Source organism: Ostrinia nubilalis, chromosome 22 (assembly GCF_963855985.1).
Source record: "Ostrinia nubilalis chromosome 22, ilOstNubi1.1, whole genome shotgun sequence".
NCBI lineage: Eukaryota > Metazoa > Arthropoda > Insecta > Lepidoptera > Crambidae > Ostrinia > Ostrinia nubilalis.
In genome coordinates this window covers 4,501,768-4,525,688 of record NC_087109.1, presented here as the reverse complement: position 1 = coordinate 4,525,688, position 23,921 = coordinate 4,501,768, and the positions used below count along the sequence as shown (strand labels likewise).

Here is a 23,921-nt window from a genome sequence, read left to right as displayed (position 1 = left end):
AAAAAAGAAAAGAAAAAAGAACTAAAGGACTGTCCAAAGCAGTGAAACGCTTGATTCGCTAAATAGCAGCAAACATATTGTGACGTTATTCTTTTACTATAACTTTTTGTCAGTTTACAAAAATAATACCGTATTCATCATCATCATCTCAGCCATAGGACGTCCACTGCTGAACATAGGCCTCTCCCAATGATTTTCACAAAGGCCGGTTGGTAGCGTCCTATATCCAGCGCCTTCTGCTGTCTTTATGAGGTCGTCGGTCCACCTTGTGGGTGGACTTCCTACGCAAAACACCGTATTATCTGACTCCATTGTAAATGGGTGTGAACTGACCTGTCTTGGTGGCGGAGTAGATGTTCTCTATGGGGAAGACGCCTCCTAATCCAAACAGCAGCACTTTTGCCAGCGCTGGGACCAGCTGCGTCGTCGTCACTAGCACGTTCACGCAGTTCTCCCTGTAATTATATTGAATCATCAATAAGAAAAACATGTTAAACCTTCGCTAACTTCTGTAAATACTTATGTATTACAGAATAAATGTCATGTTTGGATCCGTTGTGCTCAATTTAATCATTAAGTGGCAAGTTTTTTAACACATTTTTATTTTTTACTAGCTTTCCGCCCGCGGCTTCGACCGCGTGGAATTTTTCAGTTTTTATGTAACCTATGACACTCAGCAATAATGTGGCTTTCTATTGGTGAAAGAATGTTTAAAATTGGTTCAGTAGATCCCGAGATTACCCCTTACAATTTAACAAATATACAAACACACACTTTACCTCTTTGTAATATTAGTATAGATTAGTCACGCAAACAAAGCTACGTACGCTTAGTGTGGTCAGGACCCCACTATGTGGACCGACGATCTAGTGAAGGTCGCGGGAAGAACCTGGATGCGGGCAGCGCAGGACCCGTCGTTGTGGAAATCCTTGGGGGAAGTCTTTGTCCAGCAGTGGACGTCATTTTGCTATCTTTGGGCCATTTTCCAGCTGTGGACGTCATCTGCAACGAACGAACAAAGCTAGTTCTTACCTGGAGTTGATCATATTGAGGCACTTGCAGGCTAGCGTCGGTGTGTCCATATCTACCCCACCTGGGGGGTATTTATCTACCCCATCTGGGGGTATTTATCTACCCCATCTGGGGGTAATTATCTACCCCATCTGGGGGGGGGGGTAATTATCTACCCCACCTGGGGGTAATTATCTACCCCACCTGGGGTAATTGTTTACCCCATCTGGGGTAATTATATACCCAAAAAAGGACATGCTCACCTGTTCCTGTAATTGTTGTATGTATCCTTGGTTGTGGAGATCTTTGGGGCCATTGTCCAGCTGTGGACGTCATCTGCAACGAACCAACAAAGCCACGGTTCTCACCTGGAGTTGATCATATTGAGGCACTTGCAGGCTAGCGTCGGTGTGTCCATATCTACCCCACCTGGGGGGTATTTATCTACCCCACCTGGGGGTAATTATCTACCCCACCTGGGGGTATTTATCTACCCCACCTGGGGGGTATTTATCTACCCCACCTGGGGGTAATTATCTACCCCACCTGGGGGTATTTATCTACCCCACCTGGGGGGTATTTATCTACCCCACCTGGGGGTAATTATCTACCCCACCTGGGGGGTAATTATCTACCCCACCTGGGGTACTTGTTTACCCCATCTGGGGTAATTATATACCCAAAAAAGGACATTGCTCACCTGTTCCTGTAATTGTTGTATGTATCCTTGGTTGTGGAGATCTTTGGGGCCATTTTGTCCAGCTGTGGACGTCATCTGCAACGAACGAACAAAGCCACGGTTCTCACCTGGAGTTGATCATATTGAGGCACTTGCAGGCTAGCGTCGGTGTGTCCATATCTACCCCACCTGGGGGGTATTTATCTACCCCACCTGGGGGGTATTTATCTACCCCACCTGGGGGTATTTATCTATCCCACCTGGGGGGTAATATCTACCCCACCCGGGGGTAATTATCTATCCCACCTGGGGGGTAATTATCTACCCCACCTGGGGGGTAATTATCTACCCCACCTGGGGGGTAATTATCTACCCCACCTGGGGGTAATTATCTACCCCACCTGGGGAAATTGTTTACCCCATCTGGGGTAATTATCTACCCTACCTGGGGTAATTATTTACCCCATCTGGGGGTAATTATCTACCCCATCTGGGGGTAATTATCTACCCCATCTGGGGGGATAATTATCTACCCCACCTGGGGGTAATTGTCTATCCCACCTGGGGGTAATTATCTACCCCACCTGGGGTAATTGTTTACCCCATCTGGGGTAATTATATACCCAAAAAAGGACATGCTCACCTGTTCCTGTAATTGTTGTACGTATCCTTGGTTGTGGAGATCTTTGGGGCCATTTTGTCCAGCTGTGGACGTCATCTGCAACGAACGAACAAAGCCACGGTTCTCACCTGGAGTTGATCATATTGAGGCACTTGCAGGCTAGCGTCGGTGTGTCCATATCTACCCCACCTGGGGGGTATTTATCTACCCCACCTGGGGGTTATTATCTACCCCACCTGGGGTAATTGTCCATCTGGGGTAATTATATACCCAAAAAAGGACATGCTTACTTGTTCCTGTAATTGTTGTATGTATCCTTGGTTGTGGAGATCTTTGGGGCCATTTTGTCCAGCTGTGGACGTCATCTGCAACGAACGAACAAAGCCACGGTTCTCACCTGGAGTTGATCATATTCAGGCACTTGCAGGCCAGCGTCAGCCAGTTGTCGGTTGCTTGTTCTAGTTCCGCTCGGAGTTGTAGCCATTGCTCTCTCTTCGTTGGTCCGAGGAGGCCGCCCACACTGGAACAATGATTTCATTATTAGTTTATTTATTAGATCTTTGATGTCATTAATAAATGACAGCGCGGCAGCGTCAGACATTTTTTCCGTTTCAAAATAGCACTAATCATAACGAAATAAGGTGCCGCAGTGCTAACCTTGATGTGCTATCGTCTCGGATGTCACTAGATACTCCACCGGGTCACTAGATACCCCGCCCGGGTCAGTGGGGTCATTAGATACCCCACCCGGGTCTGTTGGGTCATTAGATATCCCAACCTGGTCAGTTAGGTCACTAGATATTCCGCCTAGGCCCTTATGGGGTCACTAGATACCCCATTCGGGGATTTTAGATACCCCACCTGGTGACTCTAGCTAGATACCCCACCTAGGTCATTAGATACTCCACCTGGGGTAATAAACCCCCACCTGGGGGGTAATTTTCTACCCCATCTGGGGGGTAATTATCTACCCCACCTGGGGGTTAATTATATAAAAATGCTTACCTGTTCCTATAGTTATTATAGGTGTCCTTGATCTTCCTGTACCGGAAGGCCAGCTTCCTCATCCAGTCAACGCCGCCTCGTACCCCTGGAGCGCAAAGCCCCGCCCCCGCCGCGCCCGCGTGGAAGCCTCCGAGGCGAAGTTGTAAGCTGATAACGAGCGGCCGTTGGTTATTATAGCTACTGGAAACCTCACCTGGGTCACTAATACTATACCTGGAGTCACTAAAGACCACTAGATGGTCACATGGGGTCACTAGATGGTCACATGGGGTCACTGGATACCTAACCTAGAGTACTGATGGGTATCAGATGAGGTCATATAGGGTTCACTAGATGCCCAATCCGGAGTCACTAGATGCCACACTCTGAGCCTTAGACTTTAGCTGAGGTCACTAGATACCCTTCCTGGGGTCACTAGACACCTTTCCTGGGGTCTCTGAATATCCCACCTTGGGGGTAATTATCTACCCCACCTGAGGGTTATTATTTACCCCTCTTGGCGTAATTATTTACCCCATCTGGAGTAATCATCTACCCTACCTGGGGTAATTATTTACCCCATTTGGGGGGTAATTATCTACCCCATCTAAAGTAATTATCTACCCCATCTAAAGTAATTATCTACCCCATCTGGGGGGTAATTATTTACCTCACTTGGGGGGTAATTTTCTACCCCACCTGGGGTAATTTTCACCCCACACAAAAAATGGTCAATTTCTCACCTATTCCTGTAATTGTTGTAGGTGTCCTTAATCTTCCTGTACCGGAAGGCCAGCTTCCTCATCCAGTCCACTCCCCCCCGTACCCCTGGAGCGCAAAGCCCCGCCCCCGCCGCGCCCGCGTGGAAGCCGTCCGAGGCGAAGTTTTAAGCTGATAAGTCTTGCCCGTTGTGATATACTGCCCGGGGTCACTAGACACCCTTCACATTACAGCCAGGTTACTGGGGTGACTAGGAGACTTCTTCTAGGGTCATTGGATACTCCACGCGTGTCAATAGGGTCACTAGATAGGATACCCCACTCGGGGATTCTAGATACCCCACTCGGTGACTCTGGCTAGATACCCCACCTCGGTCACTAGATACTTCACCTGGGGTAATTTATGCCCCACTTGGGCTCCCAAAATACCTCACTTGGGGTAGTTTATATCCCACCTGGGGGGTAGTTATCTTCCCCACATGGGGGGTAGTTATCTACCCCACCTGGGGGTAATTATCTACCCCATCTGGGGGTAATTTATACCCCACCTGGGGTGTATTTATCTACCCCACCTGGGGGTAATTTATACCCCACCTGGGGGGTAATTATCTAGGTACCCCATCTGGGGTAGGTAACTATTTACCCCTTCTGGGGTAACTATTTACCCCACGTGGGGTAATTATTTCTCTCACTTAAGGTAATTCTTATGTATATCCTCTCACCTATTCCTATAATTATTATAGGTGTCCTTGATCTTCCTGTACCGGAAGGCCAGCTTCCTCATCCAGTCGACTCCCCCCCGTACCCCTGGAGCGCAAAGCCCCGCCCCCGCCGCGCCCGCGTGGAAGCCGTCCGAGGCGAAGTTGTAAGCGGATAGCGAGCGGCCGTTGTGATATACTACCCGGGGTCACTAGACACCCTTCACGTTACAGGAGACTTCTTCTAGGGTCATTGGATACTTCACCCGTGTCAATAGGGTTACTGGATAGGATACCTCACTCAGGGTTCTAGATACCCCACCTGGTGACTAGATACCCCACATGAGCTCTCCAAATACCCCACCTCGCCTGGGGGGAAAATATCTACCGTACCTGGGGGGTAATCATTTACCCTCACTTGGGGTAATTATCCACCTCCATCTGGGGTAATTATCAACCCCATCTGGAGTAATTATTTACCCCACCTGGGGGTAATTATCTACCCCACCTGGGGGTAATTATTTACCCTAGGTGGGGGGTAATTATTTACCCCACCTGGGGGGGTAATTATTTACCCGATCTGGAGTATACACCACATGGGGTAATTTATACGCCACCTGGGGGGTAATTATTTACCCCATCTGGGGTAATTATTTACCCCACATGGGGTAATTATCTACCCCACCTGGAGGGTAATTATTCACCCCACTTGGGGTAATTTATACTCCATCTGGAGTAATTTGGAGCAGCAAAAAAAAGGTCAATTTCTCACCTATTCCTATAATTATTGTAGGTGTCCTTAATCTTCCTGTACCGGAAGGCCAGCTTCCTCATCCAGTCAACGCCGCCTCGTACCCCTGGAGCGCAAAGCCCCGCCCCCGCCGCGCCCGCGTGGAAGCCGTCCGAGGCGAAGTTGTAAGCGGATAGCGAGCGGCCGCTGGTTATTATAGCTACTGGAAACGTCACCTGGGTCACTAATACTCTACCTGGAGTCATTAAAGACCCTAACCGTGGTCACTAGATGGTCACATGGGGTCACTAGATACCTCACCTAGGGTACTGATGGGTATCAGATGGGGTCATCTAGGGTTCACTGGATGCCCCATCCGGGGTCACTAGATGCCACACCCTGAGCCTTAGACTTTAGCTGAGGTCACTAGATACCCTTCCTGGGGTCACTAGACACCTTTCCTGGGGTCTCTGAATATCCCACCTTGGGGGGTAATTATCTACCCCATCTGGAGGATAATTTTCTACCCCATCTGGGTGGGGGGTAATTATGTACCCCATCTGGGGGGGGGGGTAGTTATCTACCCCATCTGGGGTAATTTATACCCCACCTGGGGTGTATATATCTACCCCACCTGGGGGTAATTTATACCCCACCTGGGGGGTAATTATCTAGGTACCCCATCTGGGGTAGGTAACTATTTACCCCTTCTGGGGTAACTATTTACCCCACGTGGGGTAATTATTTCTCTCACTTAAGGTAATTCTTATGTATATCCTCTCACCTATTCCTATAATTATTATAGGTGTCCTTGATCTTCCTGTACCGGAAGGCCAGCTTCCTCATCCAGTCGACTCCCCCCCGTACCCCTGGAGCGCAAAGCCCCGCCCCCGCCGCGCCCGCGTGGAAGCCGTCCGAGGCGAAGTTGTAAGCGGATAGCGAGCGGCCGTTGTGATATACTATCCGAGGTTACTGGACACCCTTCATATTTTACAACCCAGCTAGGTCACTGGGGTGACTATGAGACTTCTCCGAGGGTATTTAAAGAGACTTATCCTGAGGTCAGTCGATACTCCACTCGTGTCAATGGGGTCACTAGATAACACCCCACTCGGGGATACATACTCTACCTGGGTCACCCGAGTCAGTGGGGTCACTAGATACCCCCATACGGGGATTCTAGAGACCCCACCCGGGGATTCTAGATACCCCGTGACTCTAGCTAGATACTCCACCTGGGTCACTAGATACTCCACATGAGGTCTCCAAATACCCCACCTGGGGTAATTATGTAACCCATCTGGGGAGTAATTATCTACCCCTTCTGGGGTAATTTTTACCCCACCTGGGAGGTAATTATCTACCCCACCTGGGGTAATTTATACCCCACCTGGGGGGTATTTATCTACCCTACCTGGGGGTAATTTATACCCCACCTGGGGGTTATTTGTCTACCCCACCTGGGGTAATTTATACCCCACCTGGGCTAATTTTTACCCCACCTGGGGTAATTAATTATACACTCACCTATTCCTGTAATTGTTGTAGGTGTCCTTAATCTTCCTGTACCGGAAGGCCAGCTTCCTCATCCAGTCGACGCCCCCCCGTACCCCTGGAGCACAAAGCCCCGCCCCCGCCGCGCCCGCGTGGAAGCCGTCGGAGGCGAAGTTGTAAGCTGATAGGTCTTGCCCGTTGTCGTCCGCTGCTACCGCGTCTATGTGCTCCTGGTCGCAGTCCTGGAGATGAGGTTGGTTGTTATTTATTTATTAACCTAAATTAATGTATTTACGTACTGTAAGTTTGACACAACTATAGTCTGGTCTGTGAGCACGTAGAATTTTGTCCAATGAGCCCAAGCTACCTATCCTTATCGCTCGTCGCGCTCGCACACTCACTGCGGGCGCGCATCGCACAGTCGCGACAGCAATATAATTACGCGCGAGCGATAAGGATGGGTAGCTTGGGGTCATTGGACAAAATTCTACGTGTTCACAGACCGGGCATTACAATAATTCGAGTATTTTCAGCATTTCTATCTAGGTTCTAGATTAATCAAATTATTTAACTACAAAAATATGTACTAATTGGATGGTCCCATTGACCGTGAATATCATTCTTCCACTGTCCTGATGTTCCGGTAGAACCGTTCTGCTTATTCCTCACTGTAATCACCCAGATTATGGGAGAACCTGTCCAAATGGTTATTGTAAAGAAAATAATTTAATACTCAAATTAGCTCCTTATGTGTAAAATTTTTAAAACAATTTATCAACCAATTCTGAAAAATCTGGTGCTCTATGACTCCCCAAATATTGTTTGACTACTAAAACAAAGCTTAGCCATGCTTCAGATTCAATTTTTGTTATGTGGTTTATAAAATATAAGAGTACGGATTTGCGGTCAATCGAATTTATTTTTTCCGTATTCAAACGGACGTTTCAGGACGTAAAGGACTTTAATTTGGCTGACTTTTGATCATTTTAGTGATTAGAAAGCTCAGTTCATATCTTTGGCCTTCCAAATTGAAGTCCTTTACGTCTAGCTTAACTCCAGTATGGCAAAGAGTCTACACAAGGCTTGCAGACGATATTGGACCTCCAATATTTATTCTTTTATGGAAGTTTTATACCAAAGTATGCTTGGTAGGTTTTTATCACTACCTCCGTGCTCTTATTTCTTTGCTTTTGTAAGTTTAGAAGCCAAATATTAACAAAAACTGTTGGGGTTGTAAACGCAAGGTTTCCATAATGAATTCATATTTTTTGAGACAAAAAGCTCTTTAAAAATTAATTTAAAAAACACAAACTGATAATTTCAAGGTCTAGTAGCTGATTACTAAATTGTTGTAACTACAACTACACTAATACATGAGTAGAAAATAAAACTTTGTGGGTATAATCAAATTAATATACGCTAAGGGAGGGTCGTTTAATTTTTTTCATTGATTTCTTGCGTCTCGTTTATCTCAAGAACCAGAGTCAATCCAAAGAAAGTAAATACACACCATTTATGTCTAATACAAGTGTTTACAAAATCCATTAACAAAATAGATGCCGCAGATTTTTTTATTTTTTTTGTTCCGCAGTGCTATTTATAGAGATTATGGATGCCAATGAGACTGAAGAGAATTATTACTATTACTTTAACAGAATATCATAAGTTGTGTACAGAGATAAACTCACCTCAACATCATTGAAGAAGAAATGCGTGTCAGCCAAACTGAATATCATTTCTTCCATTCTGAAACCTAATTGAACTATTTGTTGTGTATCCTGCAACAAAATTAATCAAATGAATACAAAATCCACATTTATGCCAATACTGCTTCACAAAAAGAATCACTTTTTTTGCTGTTTAGACATTAGTCAAGTTCACTTTCAAATTGGATCTGAGGTGATACCATCTTTTGCTATCTCATTCCTCTTTCTACTACAGTAGAATTCGATTATAACAACGCTCAAGGGACCGATAATATTATATCGTCGTACTATCCGGACGTCGTATTAAAAAAGTATTTTTTTACGTAATTTCTCAAGAAATCAAAAATAGTATGTGTCGCTAAAACTAAATGGATTTCACCATGGTTGGTCATGGATGCAGTACTAAACGGATTCTACCATGGTTGGTCATGGACGTAGTACTAAACGGATTCTAGCATGGTTGGTTGGAAAATGCATTTATGTGTTTCTTGGATGGTGGTACACAGCATAAGATGATGGCCTCTTAGATAAAAATCGACTTATTTGTATACTTTCATTTTTTTTGTATTTTAGTTTTTCTTCAATGCAATTTCAATCTAAATAGTATGTAACACACATATTATTATTACCTTATTGTACTTAGTAGCGTAAGTGCCCGTGAGCAGCGAGTGGAAGATAATAATCGTCTCGTCTAGATCCCAGATGAACACTCTGTCCGTAGCGGGCTCGGGCACGTGCTGGGCAGGCGACGAGGAGGTGTTCCGTCTGCCTCTACCTCGGGACCTGCTTGCTGTGCTCTCTCTGTAATGTTTATAAGGTATTTTTAATTACTATTTTTTGCCTTTTAAAATTACTTATGAAAACTGCCCAGTGATGGATATCTATACTTATAATAAATCTGTAGAGGTCAATTCTGTACATGAAATATATTTTCAAAATAACTATCAGGGGGTGATTAGTGATCGATACTGATGCCAAAAATGCAATCAGTAAAATTTTTGTCTGTCTGTCTGTCTGTCCGTCTGTATGTTCCTTATAGAAACAAAAACTACTTGACGGATTTTAACGAAACTTGGTACAATTATCCTTCATACTCCTGGGCAGGTTATAGTATACTTAGGAATTCCCACGGGAATAGGAATTAGCGGGAAAATCCTTTTGTATGAAAAATCTAAACCACTTAAGTAAGCCGCTTGAAATTTGGCATGTAGGTACCTTAGTAAACTTAAAGCTTAGTTACAAAAGGAATTCCCGAAATTCCCACAGGAATGGGAATTAGCAGGAAAATAATTTTGTATGAAAAATCTAAACCGCTTAAGTTAGACGCTTGAAATTTGGCATGCAGGTACCTTAGTACACTTAAAGCTTAGTTAGAACAGGATATTGCAAAATTCCTACGGGAACGGGAGTTAGCGGGAAAAAACATTTGTATGAAAAAATCTAAACCGCGTAAGATAGATGAAGGGGGTAAAACGGGATCCACGCGTACGAAGTCGCGGGCGGCCGCTAGTTAGTAATAATAGAATACAGTGAATAGGGATTAAAGTCATAAATGAAACCAAAATCTACTTCTCTGTCTTTCTTTCAAATTCAAGAATAATTGAATAGTCATCATTTACTTCTTCATAGGATATAAGCTATGAATTATTATCAATTTAAAAGAGTAGAATATTGTCTAATGATTGAGAAATGCAATGAAATTGAAGTATACCCCTGATAATGCATTAGCACTCATATTATACCCAGTTTACCCAAGTAATAACTCACCCAGAATTTTCTCTACATCTCCGACTTGCTGCGTGTATTTCACTTTTAATTGGCGATAGGGGGCTTGTGTCGTTTATAGAAGGTAACATGGATGACGGAGAATCTATAACAAAAAATGCACCATTTTTAAAACTTTAAGATAAATACATAAAAAAATTAGGAGTTTTCGGGTGTCATAAAACTTTGCTTGTGTTATGGAATGATTTTAGATAATGCAATGAAGATTTCATGGTTTTTTGTCTGGAGAGGGAACTAAATTAACACTCAGCTTCTCTATAAAAACTTTATCATTAGTTTAATCTTATTATTACCACTATCAGAGTCAGGCCAGTAGTCGGAATCGTCATTGGGGTTATTATATTGCTGTTCTCCATCACTATCATCTAATTTCCTTCGTTTATTGTAATAGGAACCATCGTTTTCTTTATCCATTATGAGGTTGTAAATAACTTCAAAAATTCTTAATGCGGAATGTGGGAATATCAGTCTATGAGTGAAACATCAATTATTTTAATGTGTTGAACACTTTATCACGGGATTAATACTAAAATACGTGTATAAAAAATATTTGAACAAAGCTAAGCTCTTCCGACAACAACAATATCACAAAATGTCACTGTCAAAATGACAATTTGACGATCTGACGTACAGTTTCTGTTGGTTGGCAGCATTGGGTATAAAAGATTGGATGCGTTCACATAAAATTATTCTTTGTTAAATAGTAAAAGAGATGGCTAACCCTAAAATGCACATTATCAACTTTTTACGAATAGTTGTTATTAATTGTAATAAAATTCTAATTCTAATTTTGTATTTAGAACTGTCGTCATTTTTACGCTCTTTAGTAGAGTTACGATAACGCAGCTTGAAATTAATTAAATTAAGTTAACTTCTTAATTTTTACCTGATAAGGCACCTCCTAAGTGGTAGGAGGTGTGACCAGCGCTGCCGCTGCTGCTAGGCGAGCTGACGTAGGGTGAGTAACTGGGCGTAGCATAGTACCCGCCGTATTGAGCTACGTTGTGCTCCGCATAGCCGGCCGCATAACTACTGTAGTCCTGAGAACAACGTTTTATGTGTTTCTTTAGTGAAGATTAGACTAAAAAGGCTTACGCTGAGTTGCACCATCTTACTTTAACTTTAAAAAACGTCAAAAAGCTGTCAAACATCACACAAAAACAGCGATCATTGTTATCGTTGCGGTTAATGTAAGTTGGTGCAATTGAGTTCCAACTGAGTTACTGTTTTTTCTGACCAAATTCAAATGATGCGAGTAGTAATCAGCCCCCTTAGACAAGTTAATTTAGAAATCACTTCAAGTAGCGAGGTAACTACATAATTACAAAATAAGGGGGGTCTGATTAGTTAAAGGTTTCAGAAAGGTGCTGGATGCGAGTCATTTCCAACTAGCTAATCTGGGAATCATTGGGTGGGACCTATGTTCAGCTGTGAAAGTTCTGCAGCTGACATGATGACGAAGATGATGAAATTGAGTCGTATCCCCACAAACCTGCTGCGCCGTGGGGAAGGTCTGCGACAGTCCACCGTTGTACGAGGAATACGCGTACGGCGACGGCTGTGCACTGAACCCACTGCTGGGCACGCTGCTGACGCCGCTCACGCCGTACGCGCTGAGGTACGTCGGCGCCGCTTTACATGATGACCTGATGGATATGAATGAATATTCTTACACACAAAACAGACACATAAAATAAATATCAAATCGAAACTGCAGAATTTAGGCGGTATTAAGGCTAGGAAGCGATTTCTTCCAGATCGTAAGTAGTTTTGTCATTTTAATAAGAATAAGTACTTAATTAGAATTATTTGTGACAGAGCACTACCTAGAATAAATTCAGGTTCTAGATAATACTTTGTATCATGTAATCACCAAAAGAGTGAAAGTTAAAGAGCAAGCGCAGAGGCAATGTTTAGTTTTGTAAAAGAGGTTAATTATGATCCTTAAGCACTAGTGTAAAAATCGCCGGTTTCTGAACAAGAAAGCTTCTTGAGTAAGTTGATACCACGCAGCTTACTGCAGAGGAAAAATGACCAGCCCAAATTAGTTACTGTAACGATGATACCTTTGCCATGATGTTTGCCAGTAATCTTACCTATTGTTCGTATTGTGCGGTGATGGGTACGCAGCGTAAGGCTGGTTGTACAACGTTGAGCCGACGTACGACGACGCAGCGCCTCCTCCTCCATACTGCTGCATACTGTAAAAAAATAATTTGATATAAAAAACATCTAAAAAAACTGTGAAGCACTGTTTTCGGTGATATCTACAGTTCAATTTCCAATCCTTATCCTAAATTATCAATCTTTTTGACTTCATAAAAAATAAATAATCTTTAATTTCATGTTACTAAAATAATATTTTATGAGCACTACCAAATTGTTATGTGCATCACCACGTTGAGCATTAATTTGTTTTTTGATTGGTTGATTGATTGTTAGAGATAATTGACGGAGCATTCTTCCAATAACACTCATTAGACTAACTTATGTCATCAGCTATAATAAAGGTTGCATCTTTTATGCGCATGAAACAATGTCACAGGCCACAGTCAGAGCGTATCAGAACTTTTATAAAGTTTATTAATTAATTAAAGTAAAAAATAAACTATAGTAAATTACTTTATCAGACTTTATTCCTCATTAAACAATAATATTAAGCTAGAAATCATGGCAAAAAATTAGAAAATTAATAAAGTATTGCTGTATGTATTGTAAATTGTAAATAAAAAACCCTTGGAGAATTTTATTGGCCAGTATTGCCAGTAAGTGTTAATTATTATGAAACGGACTAAGTACTACATCTAATTAGATGTCACTTACAAAATGAAGATTTCACTTTGCCTTATTAATTACAACAGACAATATCGGCTGTTACAACTAGTCTCGTTGGACATAAGTTAATTCATAAGCCATGAAATTGACTTTATGGTCAGTAAATTTGAATGAGCCATCAATTGCGTTGATGGCTGTAAACCTCGCGTTGAGGTATCGCTGGAATTAAGACGATGACATCTACGACACTGCACTAACAGGGCATTCGTAAATGATGCAATTCACTCATTAAAATCCTAAAACTATTATTGACGAAACGTCATACTACATTATAATCAAGAGATCTTTTTAACCTTTATGAAACACGTATTAAATCTGTACCCCCAGTGAAAAGGGATCTAACTCGACTTAGATCAAAATTGACTTTATAACATAATGTGAATCTCTGAAAAATTTGCTATTTTTGTATCTAATCGGTATGTTTCTACGACGTATAGAAAAGAAAATAATTTTGTGCCAAATGATACAAGTAAGGCTTTGTGAACTTTTCTTTCGTGTATATTGATACACGTCTACTTTTAACAAAGTGTACCGGGGGCTTCTTTCACTTTTTTATTGTGTCAAGAGGTATGACTCGTGTTACTACTTTTTACACGATTGAAGTTGTTCAGATTGAATTTGTGATTAACAATATAAGATGACGTGTAAAATGTTATAAGTTACTTAGATCAAAAACATTTGAAAATCGCAACTAATAATTTGGTTAATTATTTGGTGTAAAATGATACAATTTAGCCCAAACGTCAGATTAAAGGAAAAAATAATGTCGTAGTTTATAAATCAAACAACTTTAGTTAATAGTTTAAATAAATCTACTAGTAAAACATATAATTGAATTCATAGTGCCTAACGTTGTCAATAAAAGTACTTAATAAGTGCATTATCGAATTTACAAGAGCTCCAACTACCAGAAATCTTTATAAACAAAACTCATCACCTTTGACAACAAATTGAACTGGGCGAGTCATGTCGAGAACAAAATAAAAATGGCCTGTATAGCATTCCATCAGTGCAAGAGACTCATTGTATGGCCCTCTTACACATATTATTATGGATCACTTGTGTGGTGGCACAGAACACAACTATCCACAGCAAGATCAAAACTCCAAAGCCTGCAACGCCTAGTAAGCATAGCGGGCACTAGTTGTATGAGAACCACTCCATTGACATCACTTGAGTACCTTCTGAATCTTAGATCTTTAGACCTCTTCAATCAGGAGGAAGCGCAAGACTTAAAGGTAAGAACGGCATATAAAAGCAAAACAAGGAGACAGGACATTCCACGATCCTGCACAAAACCCTAATAAAAGAAATACCTCTCACCGAGGCACCCATCGACAGAATTCCCTGTGTTCACATCTTCGACTGGAGATATAATATCCAGCTTACAGCGGAAACGCAAGATTGCTCTGGAATCAATGAAGTTAGGATATACACTGACGGCTCCAAAACCCAAAAACGTACGGGAGCTGGTGTTTTCTCGAATTACCTAAATATACTAAGAATATCTACAACACTAGATACACACAATACAATTTTCCAAGCAGAATGCAATCAGAGCAGCACAGGCGATTGCAACCATAGACATCCGAGGTCTGAATATAAAAATAATCTCAGATAGTGCAAGCAATACAAAGCAACTTAATATACTACATTATTGGAACTGAAGAGACCCCTGGCGGCGCTGCTGTCGGCGCTGCGCGTCACGACCTGTATATAAAGGCGGGAGCGACCGTCTCTCGTCCATTTGCCCATCAGCCGCCGGAGAAGAAACATCAAGCCAGAAGCTCTGCCCGATTTACCTCCGATTTATTTTCGATTATTTTTGCAATAATTATTTTTTTAGTTTGGTTCGAATAAATTATTTTTTTAAAGTAAAAGTTGCGTTATTTATAAGATCAGAAGTGGGATCGAAGGCTTTCTGCCGCTGGTGCCATATCTGGTGTTATAAACTTTTTCTGCCGCGTAGGGTAGTTTGTTAATTTTACAATCGGGCAGAGTTGCGTTTCATCATGCCGTCGGACAACGGCCGGCGCAGCAAGCAAAAAGGAAAGCGCCGCACGAAGTCACCGTCTCCTACCCGCACTGCGATGGAGGCAATTTTGAAGCGGCTCGAGGCCTTGGAAGAGGGTACTCGTGCCGATGCCGGTCACCGACTTGTCGCTGCGGGCCACGAACAAGCGATTGTTCGGGTGCCCAGCGCGACGCCACAACATCCTGCGTCTTCCGTGACATCAGAACCGTCCCTGGAAGCAACGAACTTGATGCTGCCGGTGGAGCCAGCCTTGGGCGAGCGCGTTCCCGCCGCCGTGCCTGCATCAAAGCCGAGTACTTCGTCGTCGGGCGACGCGAGGGACGCTGCGGAGCGACTACTGGCAGCGCTGACGTCTTTCCCGGTGAGATCAAACCAATATTTTGTCTCTGATTTTGACCCTAGTGTTCATGATGTCGATACGTGGTGCAACGAAGTAGATAAAGCTCGTGTTTTGAATCGTTGGGACGACACGGAATGTTTAGCTCGCGTTGGTCATTGTTTAAAGGGTGAATCTCGCACCTGGCTCAGCCAGTGGACAAGCACTACGCGTACTTGGTCCAATTTTAAATTAGAATTGAAAGCGTTGTGCCCACGTAATATCGACGTCGCGAACATACTTTATGATGTAATGCGAACAGAGTCTGACAAATTCTCCACGTACGCAGAGTATGCTCGCAGATCGTTGTTACGGTTACGTGTAGTTAAAGGCCTCAGTAGTGAATTGTTAACAGCTATTATAATTCGTGGCATATCAGATCCACAAATACGGGCTCATGCTACAAACGCAAAATTAACACCTGAAAATATAGTGGAGTTCTTGTCAAACTTTGTTAAGCCAACTGCTTCTCAATATGTTGCGCCTAAGAAAACCTACCCTCACATGCCCAATCGTAATAACAAGTTTTCAACTCAACGTTCTTTTGCTCAGAAACGTCAATATCCTGATGCGAAATATAATGTTAAATGTTACGAATGTCAGAATTTTGGTCATAAAAGTATAGATTGCCCAAAGAAATCGAAGTTACATTCGGACAATAATATTTCTACTCCAACTGTGACTTCTTCGCCGCAAGTAGAAAAGTGTAATTTTTGCAAGAAATTAGGTCATACCGAGAGTGTGTGTTTTGCTAAGGAGAGGGCCAACTCTAGAAATAAAAACGGTGTTAATTTCTGTCGCGAAATTGAGGGTGCGTCGAAAAATAGTGATGTTGTTACCGCGGTAATTTCGGGCATACCAGTGGATGTTTTAATTGACAGCGGTTCTTGCGTTTCATTACTGTCCTCGGATCTAGTTAAGCATTTTTCGGCCCATTTAAAACCAACTTATCAGTTATTACGAGGCTTAGGAGGCACAGAAATAGCAACAAAAAGTTTTGTCACCTTGCCTATTGAATTGAACGGTATTACGTTAGAGGTTGATTTTTATGTTGTGGACAGTTGTCATTTAAACGTCCCTGTGATTATCGGTACCGATGTGTTAAACAGAAAAGGTGTTGCTTATATTAGGACCGGTGGTTCTCAACGTATTGTTCATAGCGATGTGGTAGATATCATGCAAATAGATACGGGATCTTTTTTAGAAAATATCAATACCCCTGTGACCGGTGAGGATAAACAAAATCTATCCTCTATTCTTGAGAAGTATTCGAACCATTTTTTAAGCGGTACGGCTACTACTACTGTCAAAGATAGTGAGATGAAAATTGACTTAACCACTGATATACCTGTTTATTATCGTCCGTATAAAATGTCACATGATGAGAAGTTACGCGTCCGGTCTATAGTAAACGATTTGCTTGAAAAGGGAGTCATTAGGGAGTCAAATTCAGCGTACGCCAGTCCCGTCCTCCTCGTAAAAAAGAAGGATGGTTCCGATAGGATGGTAGTTGACTATAGAGCGCTTAACCAAATAACCGTTAAAGTTAGACATCCTCTTCCTTTGATAAACGATCATGTCGATAGGCTAGGTAAGGCTAAAGTATTTAGTGCGCTAGATATGGTAGCCGGGTTCCATCAATTAAAGGTCAGTGAGGAGTCAATTCACAAAACCGCGTTCGTAACGCCCGAAGGGCATTACGAATATTGTAAAATGCCTTACGGACTCGCTAATGCCCCGATTATTTATCAAAAAACCATCTCAAAAACGTTAAAACCCTTCATCGAAGCGGGAAAAGTGCTGGTTTATATAGATGATGTGTTATTGTTGTCTGAAACAGTCGCTGAAAACCTTACTTTACTTGATTCCGTGTTAAAAACCTTAACGGAGGCGGGTTTCTCGATAAATTTAAAGAAATGCACTTTTCTCACTAATGAAGTGGAATATCTTGGTAGGATTATTGGCCAAGGTCAGGTACGACCGAGCGAGCATAAAATCGAGGCACTAGCAAAATCACCGCGACCATCGACGGTCAAACAAGTTCGTCAGTTTTTGGGCTTGGCTGGATATTTCCGTCGCTACATACCAGATTACGCGTTTAAAACGGCATGTATAGCCGCCTTAACTAAGAAGGGTGTAAATTTTCATTGGGGTGACGAGCAAGAAAAGGCCCGTCAAGAAATTATAGCCCGACTGACTGACGAGCCTGTATTGGCTATTTTTGACCCTGAGTTGGAAACCGAGTTACACACGGATGCTAGCTCAGTTGGTTACGGTGGTATTCTACTGCAAAAACAAAAAGACGGCCAAAAGAAAGTTATTGCATATTTTAGTAAATTGACGGTAGGCGCGGAATCTAAATATCACAGCTATGAGCTGGAGACCTTGGCTGTTGTCAGGTCACTACAACATTTTCGTCAGTATTTAATTGGAAAAGATTTTAAGATAATAACTGATTGCAATGCATTAAAAATGACACAGCGTAAAAAGGATCTCCAGCCCAGAGTTGCTAGATGGTGGATCTATATGCAGGATTTTAATTTCACCTTAGAGTACCGTAAAGGAGTTTTAATGTCTCACGTAGACTATTTGAGTAGAAACCCGGTTAACGTGATAGATGCAGTCGAGAGGCCACAAAATTGGGCACAGGTAGCTCAGGCAGGTGACGAGGAAACCCTAACGTTGCTTGAAAAATTGAACAATGGCGAGTTAGACAGTTCGCGTTATGTTAAACGTAACGACCTGTTGTATTACAAGTATGAAAAGCTAGGCGAAGATACGCGATATTTGTGCTATGTTCCAAAGGCGTTCCGTTTGAGCTTGTTGCGTGTCTTTCATGACGAACATGAGCACTTAGGGATAGACAAAACTATTGAGTTGATTCTCTGTCACTTTTGGTTCCCGGGTTTGAGACAGTTTGTCACTAAGTATGTGACACATTGCGTTGTCTGCATCTCGCATAAACATTAGGGTGGGTCAAAAAATTTTTTTTTGAGTAATCGATTTCTAATAGCGAAAATATGTTGTAGTTAGGTATCATTATAAACCCTTTAAAATATTATTGAATTATTTTAAGTGGAACAGCCCGCGCAACGTCATTGAAGTTTTGAAAAAAAAAAAGTTTCAGTATCAACTTTTACACCCTAAGTTACACGTTTGAAGTTGGGTATAGTTTAGTGTTTTAATTAGTATCCATTGAAATACACGTTACTTGTGTTAGAAACCGTGTTGTTTATTAAAAGACAATTTTTTGAGGTAAGTACATTCAGGCTAGTTTCTTCTGAAATCATGTGAAATTGTAAATTGTGTAACTTTTGTTTTATGCTTTGGAAGTTACATTTTTCTATCATGTCCGATAATAGACAGTCATACAAGTGCCCTATATTAGTAACTATAGAAGATATAAAAGAAAACGAGTTACCAACACACCAGGATGTCATGAAATGTTACGAGTGGAATAGACTACAGGTAAAATTTTAAAATAGCAGTAACTAAGAGCACCCGTGTTCCGAAATTGCAGAAATTGTAACCGAGAAAGTTGAAGAAGTATGGCAAAAGGCATCAATTACTGTAGTCTCGCATACAAGAGTCATTCAGCTCCTGAAAGCTTATCATTCTGTCAGCTGAGAAAAAAAATGAGTTCTTGCAGCTAAGCAAAATTTTGATCGATATTTGTTCGTTCATGCAAATGCAAGTTAATAAGTCAGTGCAATTGTACCAGAGAAATTACAGTCCCTAAAGAAGAACACAACTTTTTGAATGATCAACAGGGTGAGAGAAAAATGAGAATCGGCCGTATTGATCGCAATCGAACAAAAAGTTTACAAAAAAAGTTTGTACGAAAGCAAGCTTCAACAAAATATCTGTCTGAAGAACGATAACAACTCACCCAAAATGCCAGAACAAGAATTAATGTTATCAACGAGTAGTAATACTGATATTAGTGTTTCTTTTCCGGAAAGCATATAAGAGAATCTTGCAGCTAGAAAAATTCTAAAAACGCGTATTTCACCTACAAACGGGAAAATTACCACGTACTTTTGAAGTGCTAAACTTAATTTTGATGCTAAATGTTACATTGATCTAAAAAACTGGCAAGATACCAACTTTGATCCACCTATTCTAAGTAATCATACGAATGACGAACTTATTCAGATAATAGAGAAAAAAGGTGACGAAAGGATGTTGTATATTAGGCTGCCTTGACACACACAGGCGATTGAACTATGTATAAGGATAGTGACAGACGCTGCAATATCGGCATGTGATAAAAAAAACAAGGAATGGCATGATTCATGCAAAACTTGCTTCTAGGAAAGTTATGCCGAAATAATAGTAAGCTGAATTTTTTGTACAAAAATAAATATTTTTTTTGATAACCTATTATATGTATTGGTTTAAGTTTTTTGTTTTAAACGTTAATATATGTCTTTCACTAAATATTTGCATTGTTTCAATAGTATTTTAAGTAATTTATAATAAAAAACAATGCCATTTAGTAATGCGTGTTTTTTTGAAAAACCTAAAATTTTGAAGCGCATGCGCGGGCTGAAGATGTATGTTTAAATATCCGTTTTTTAGCTAAAACTACTTTTTATAGTACACTACAACATAATATTACTATTAGAATTTGATTCACCAACTTTTATTTTTTTCCATACTAGAGTGACCCACCCTAATAAACATGTCCCTCGCGCACCACTACAACCTATCACATCTTGGCGAAAGGCCCCGGCGCCGTTTGACACTATACACGCCGACGTCCTTGGCCCGTTAGCAGAGTGCGAAGGCTACAAGTATGTGCTTCTGATAGTTGATGCATACACGAAGTATTGTCTACTGTACGGTCTATATACACAAGACCGCTCTGAACTTAAACGTGTCATGACTCAGACCATCTCTTTATTCGGTACCCCTAAGCGCTTGGTCTGCGATCGGAGTCGAATGTTTGACAACCGAGAATTTCTTGATTGGATAACCGGATTTGGTGTAGAAGTGCATTTTATCACTCCTGAAATGCACCAGGAAAACGGCCAAGTTGAGAGATATTGTCGTACGGTCTTGAATATGGTTCGGTTAGAAGTTAATTACAATAAAAACGAATGGCCTAAAGTTTTGTGGAAATTACAATTAGTTTTGAATATAACGAAACACAAAACAACGCAATGTTCGGCTCTCAATTTGCTGGTTGGTTCAGATAATACTACTCCGTCTATAAACGCCCTTGTTAGAGACATCACGTGTGAAGGTACCAACCCAAATAGGCAGGCTATGCGAGAGTTACGTCGTCAACGCGCTGACAGGCTTATTAACGAGAATAGAGAGAGGCAGGATGCATACGTAAATAAAAATAGGAGTCAACCTAAGAAGTTCCACATTAATGATCTTGTTTATGTGATAAAGAGTTCGCAAAGTACCGGCAAACTCGATTGTGGCATGCGAGGTCCATATAAAGTCATAGCAGTTTTGCCGAATGATAGATATGAACTTAGACTGTTGACTGGTTCTTTTGGGAAGACCAGCCAGGCAGCGGCTGGGTATATGGTTTTATGGCGTGGCGAGTGGACGCCTGACACCTGTGCTGGATTTTTTGAAAGTTAGTACTGCTTGTTACAATCATTTTGTGTTTATAGATTGTTTATTCTTTTGTTGAAACCCAGCGTTTGCCAGTAACTTTAGACATGTACCAAACTGTTTGTGTTTATTAAGATGTGATGATCTAATGGAACAGACCCATGTAAGACCTTGTGCACAAGGGGTTGGGGTGACCATGCACTTTGTTGCCATACTCGTCTGTGTGAGAGTATAGAATGAAGGTACTAGGTTGCGTTAGTGGGGGCCCACACTAACTAGAGACCTGTGTAAATCCTTTGTGTTTTGTGTGAAGGTATTGGTGTTGACCTGTTAGAGACCGATGTAATTCCTGTAGCGTGCACATAGTAAAAGGTATTCGGTTGCGCAGGAAGAGACCCGTGTAAATCCTTCAGTGTTCATAGGTATCGGGCTGACCAGTTAGAGACCGGTGTAAACCCTCCTGTATGTACACACGGTTGAGGTATCTGGTTGCGCTGGAATAGGCCTGAGTAAACCCTATGTGTGTGCGATATTATCGAATTTGTTTGGTACATGGTCAGTTTGTTTTACTTTCAGTAACGATTCATCAGACTGTTATGAGCTTTCTGTCCTAAAATTGGTGTGGTTGTTTCAGTTTACGATGAGAGTACTGAAGTTGAAGACCTTGCTGATGATGCGGGAGCTGGTCCCTCTTCAGCAAGCTCGTGAGGGCTGCGAGGACGCTGCCCCGTCAGGAGAGGCCGTATTGGAACTGAAGAGACCCCTGGCGGCGCTGCTGTCGGCGCTGCGCGTCACGACCTGTATATAAAGGCGGGAGCGACCGTCTCTCGTCCATTTGCCCATCAGCCGCCGGAGAAGAAACATCAAGCCAGAAGCTCTGCCCGATTTACCTCCGATTTATTTTCGATTATTTTTGCAATAATTATTTTTTTAGTTTGGTTCGAATAAATTATTTTTTTAAAGTAAAAGTTGCGTTATTTATAAGAACATTATAATACTTATATTGGAATGCCATGACGCGCTCCTAAGTCATCGCAGACGCAAATGGCGTTACCTTGCACTCCTGAAGTGGATCAAAGGGCACAGTAACTCCTTGAGCAACGACGCAGCAGATGAACTGACCAGAAGGGGATCGTACACGACGGTATTTGGTCCGGAACAATTATAATGCCGATACCATAAGCACAGATCAAGACCTGGCTGCGCTTCAAAATAGAAAAATAACACCACACAGAATGGAAAGATTGTGAAAGATGCAGGCAAACAAAAGATGCAGTTGTGGATATATCGAAAAAGTTTTCCCGCAGCCTCATAAGACTAAACATGGACAACATCCGCAAGGTCCTAAGTGTAATAACAGGTATGTTAAACAAACACCTACACAATATAGCTGTTACAGACAGCCTACTGTGCAGAAGATGCATGGAGGCAGAAGAAAAACCGCAGCACGTGCACAAGGAGTGCACAAGCGTAGCAATCAACAGGCTCAAATTCTCCAATCACCAGGGTCGCTGCAGAACCCTGTAGCGACCTAGATAGGCTGCTGCTACCTGGGGATATCTGGAGCGGTTGGAATAGGAAGATAAACTACAAATAGCGCACAATGGTCTAATCAAGAGGCTAAGTGCAATTTATTCGATTGCCCTGAAAAACTAACTACGAAAGTCCTTATGAATGGATACTATGTATAAAGTAAATAATTATGTAAATGGCATGTGTTGCTGGACTTTATCTGCTTAGCTCGCAAGTATAACATGTCTTGTTAATTCATGTCTCTATTGATTTAAGAAGATTCCCGCCGTAGGCAGTTCGATATTTTCAAGTTATTTATGATTTAAGAATAGGCTGACAAGGGTGGCTAAATTTCTTGCGCTGCTTCTTCTCAGCACTGGCCCATTTATGTCCCAAAATAATTGTAGGGTTCAAGTAATACTAGGACGTGTTAAAGGGCTTTTTAAAAGCCTCTTTGTTGAAAACAAATGCATTTTATGACTTTACTTTTATATTCTGTAGCCAAAAGGCAATCAATATAGCTTGACATCACCATCTCTGGTCCAGGGTTTGATTCTTATTAGGGTAATTGTAGAAAACAAACTTTTCTCTGTCTCCTGTCCAATTAGTTGATGTGAAACCATTGTTGTTTCTGGTCTTTACTACACAATTGCTTCAGCTATACTTACTTTAAAATAGGAGATAATGTATGTGATTTAGGCCGATATCATTCATGGTATATGGTGTAATAATTAATAAAATAGTAGTTTCAGATCAGAATAAACATTTAAGGAGTAAATAATTAGAATTCAGTCTCAAATTCTAGCCTTATTCCTTTACAGTCGCCACTTATATCACTTTACACAAAATTATTAGGATACTTAGATCGCTATTATGTAAGTTAGATCAGTTTAGACATTTTTTTTCTCACCACAAAATTGGTGTACATTGATATAAGTAAATTTTTTTGGACTATTTACCCTAAATAACTTGAAATAATGATTCCTCATAGTGTAATTACTTATGTTTGTTTTACAACTTTTTCTAAAATTGAAGAAACAAAAAAATATCAACAGAAATGGCGTAAAATGTATCACTTTACACTTGTTAGCGGGTGGTCAATTCAGTGTGGTGTAAAATGATTTATGTCCCATTATATCACTTTACACGAATGTAAAGTTG

General features: G+C 41.5%; 1 protein-coding gene across 1 annotated transcript in view; it reads right to left on the bottom strand.

The window, feature by feature from the left end:
• Nucleotides 1–23,921, bottom strand: part of LOC135082872 (eyes absent homolog 2) — a 57,533-nt gene that overhangs the window by 2,629 nt on the left and 30,983 nt on the right. The window contains exons 6-14 of the mRNA XM_063977636.1: nt 12,525–12,629; nt 11,921–12,074; nt 11,315–11,468; nt 10,411–10,513; nt 9,273–9,444; nt 8,626–8,715; nt 6,971–7,179; nt 2,710–2,832; nt 334–455 (exon numbers count right to left, since the gene is read on the bottom strand). Coding sequence (XP_063833706.1) covers nt 334–455; nt 2,710–2,832; nt 6,971–7,179; nt 8,626–8,715; nt 9,273–9,444; nt 10,411–10,513; nt 11,315–11,468; nt 11,921–12,074; nt 12,525–12,629 — 1,232 coding nt within the window. The remainder of the gene's footprint in view (nt 1–333; nt 456–2,709; nt 2,833–6,970; nt 7,180–8,625; nt 8,716–9,272; nt 9,445–10,410; nt 10,514–11,314; nt 11,469–11,920; nt 12,075–12,524; nt 12,630–23,921) is intronic.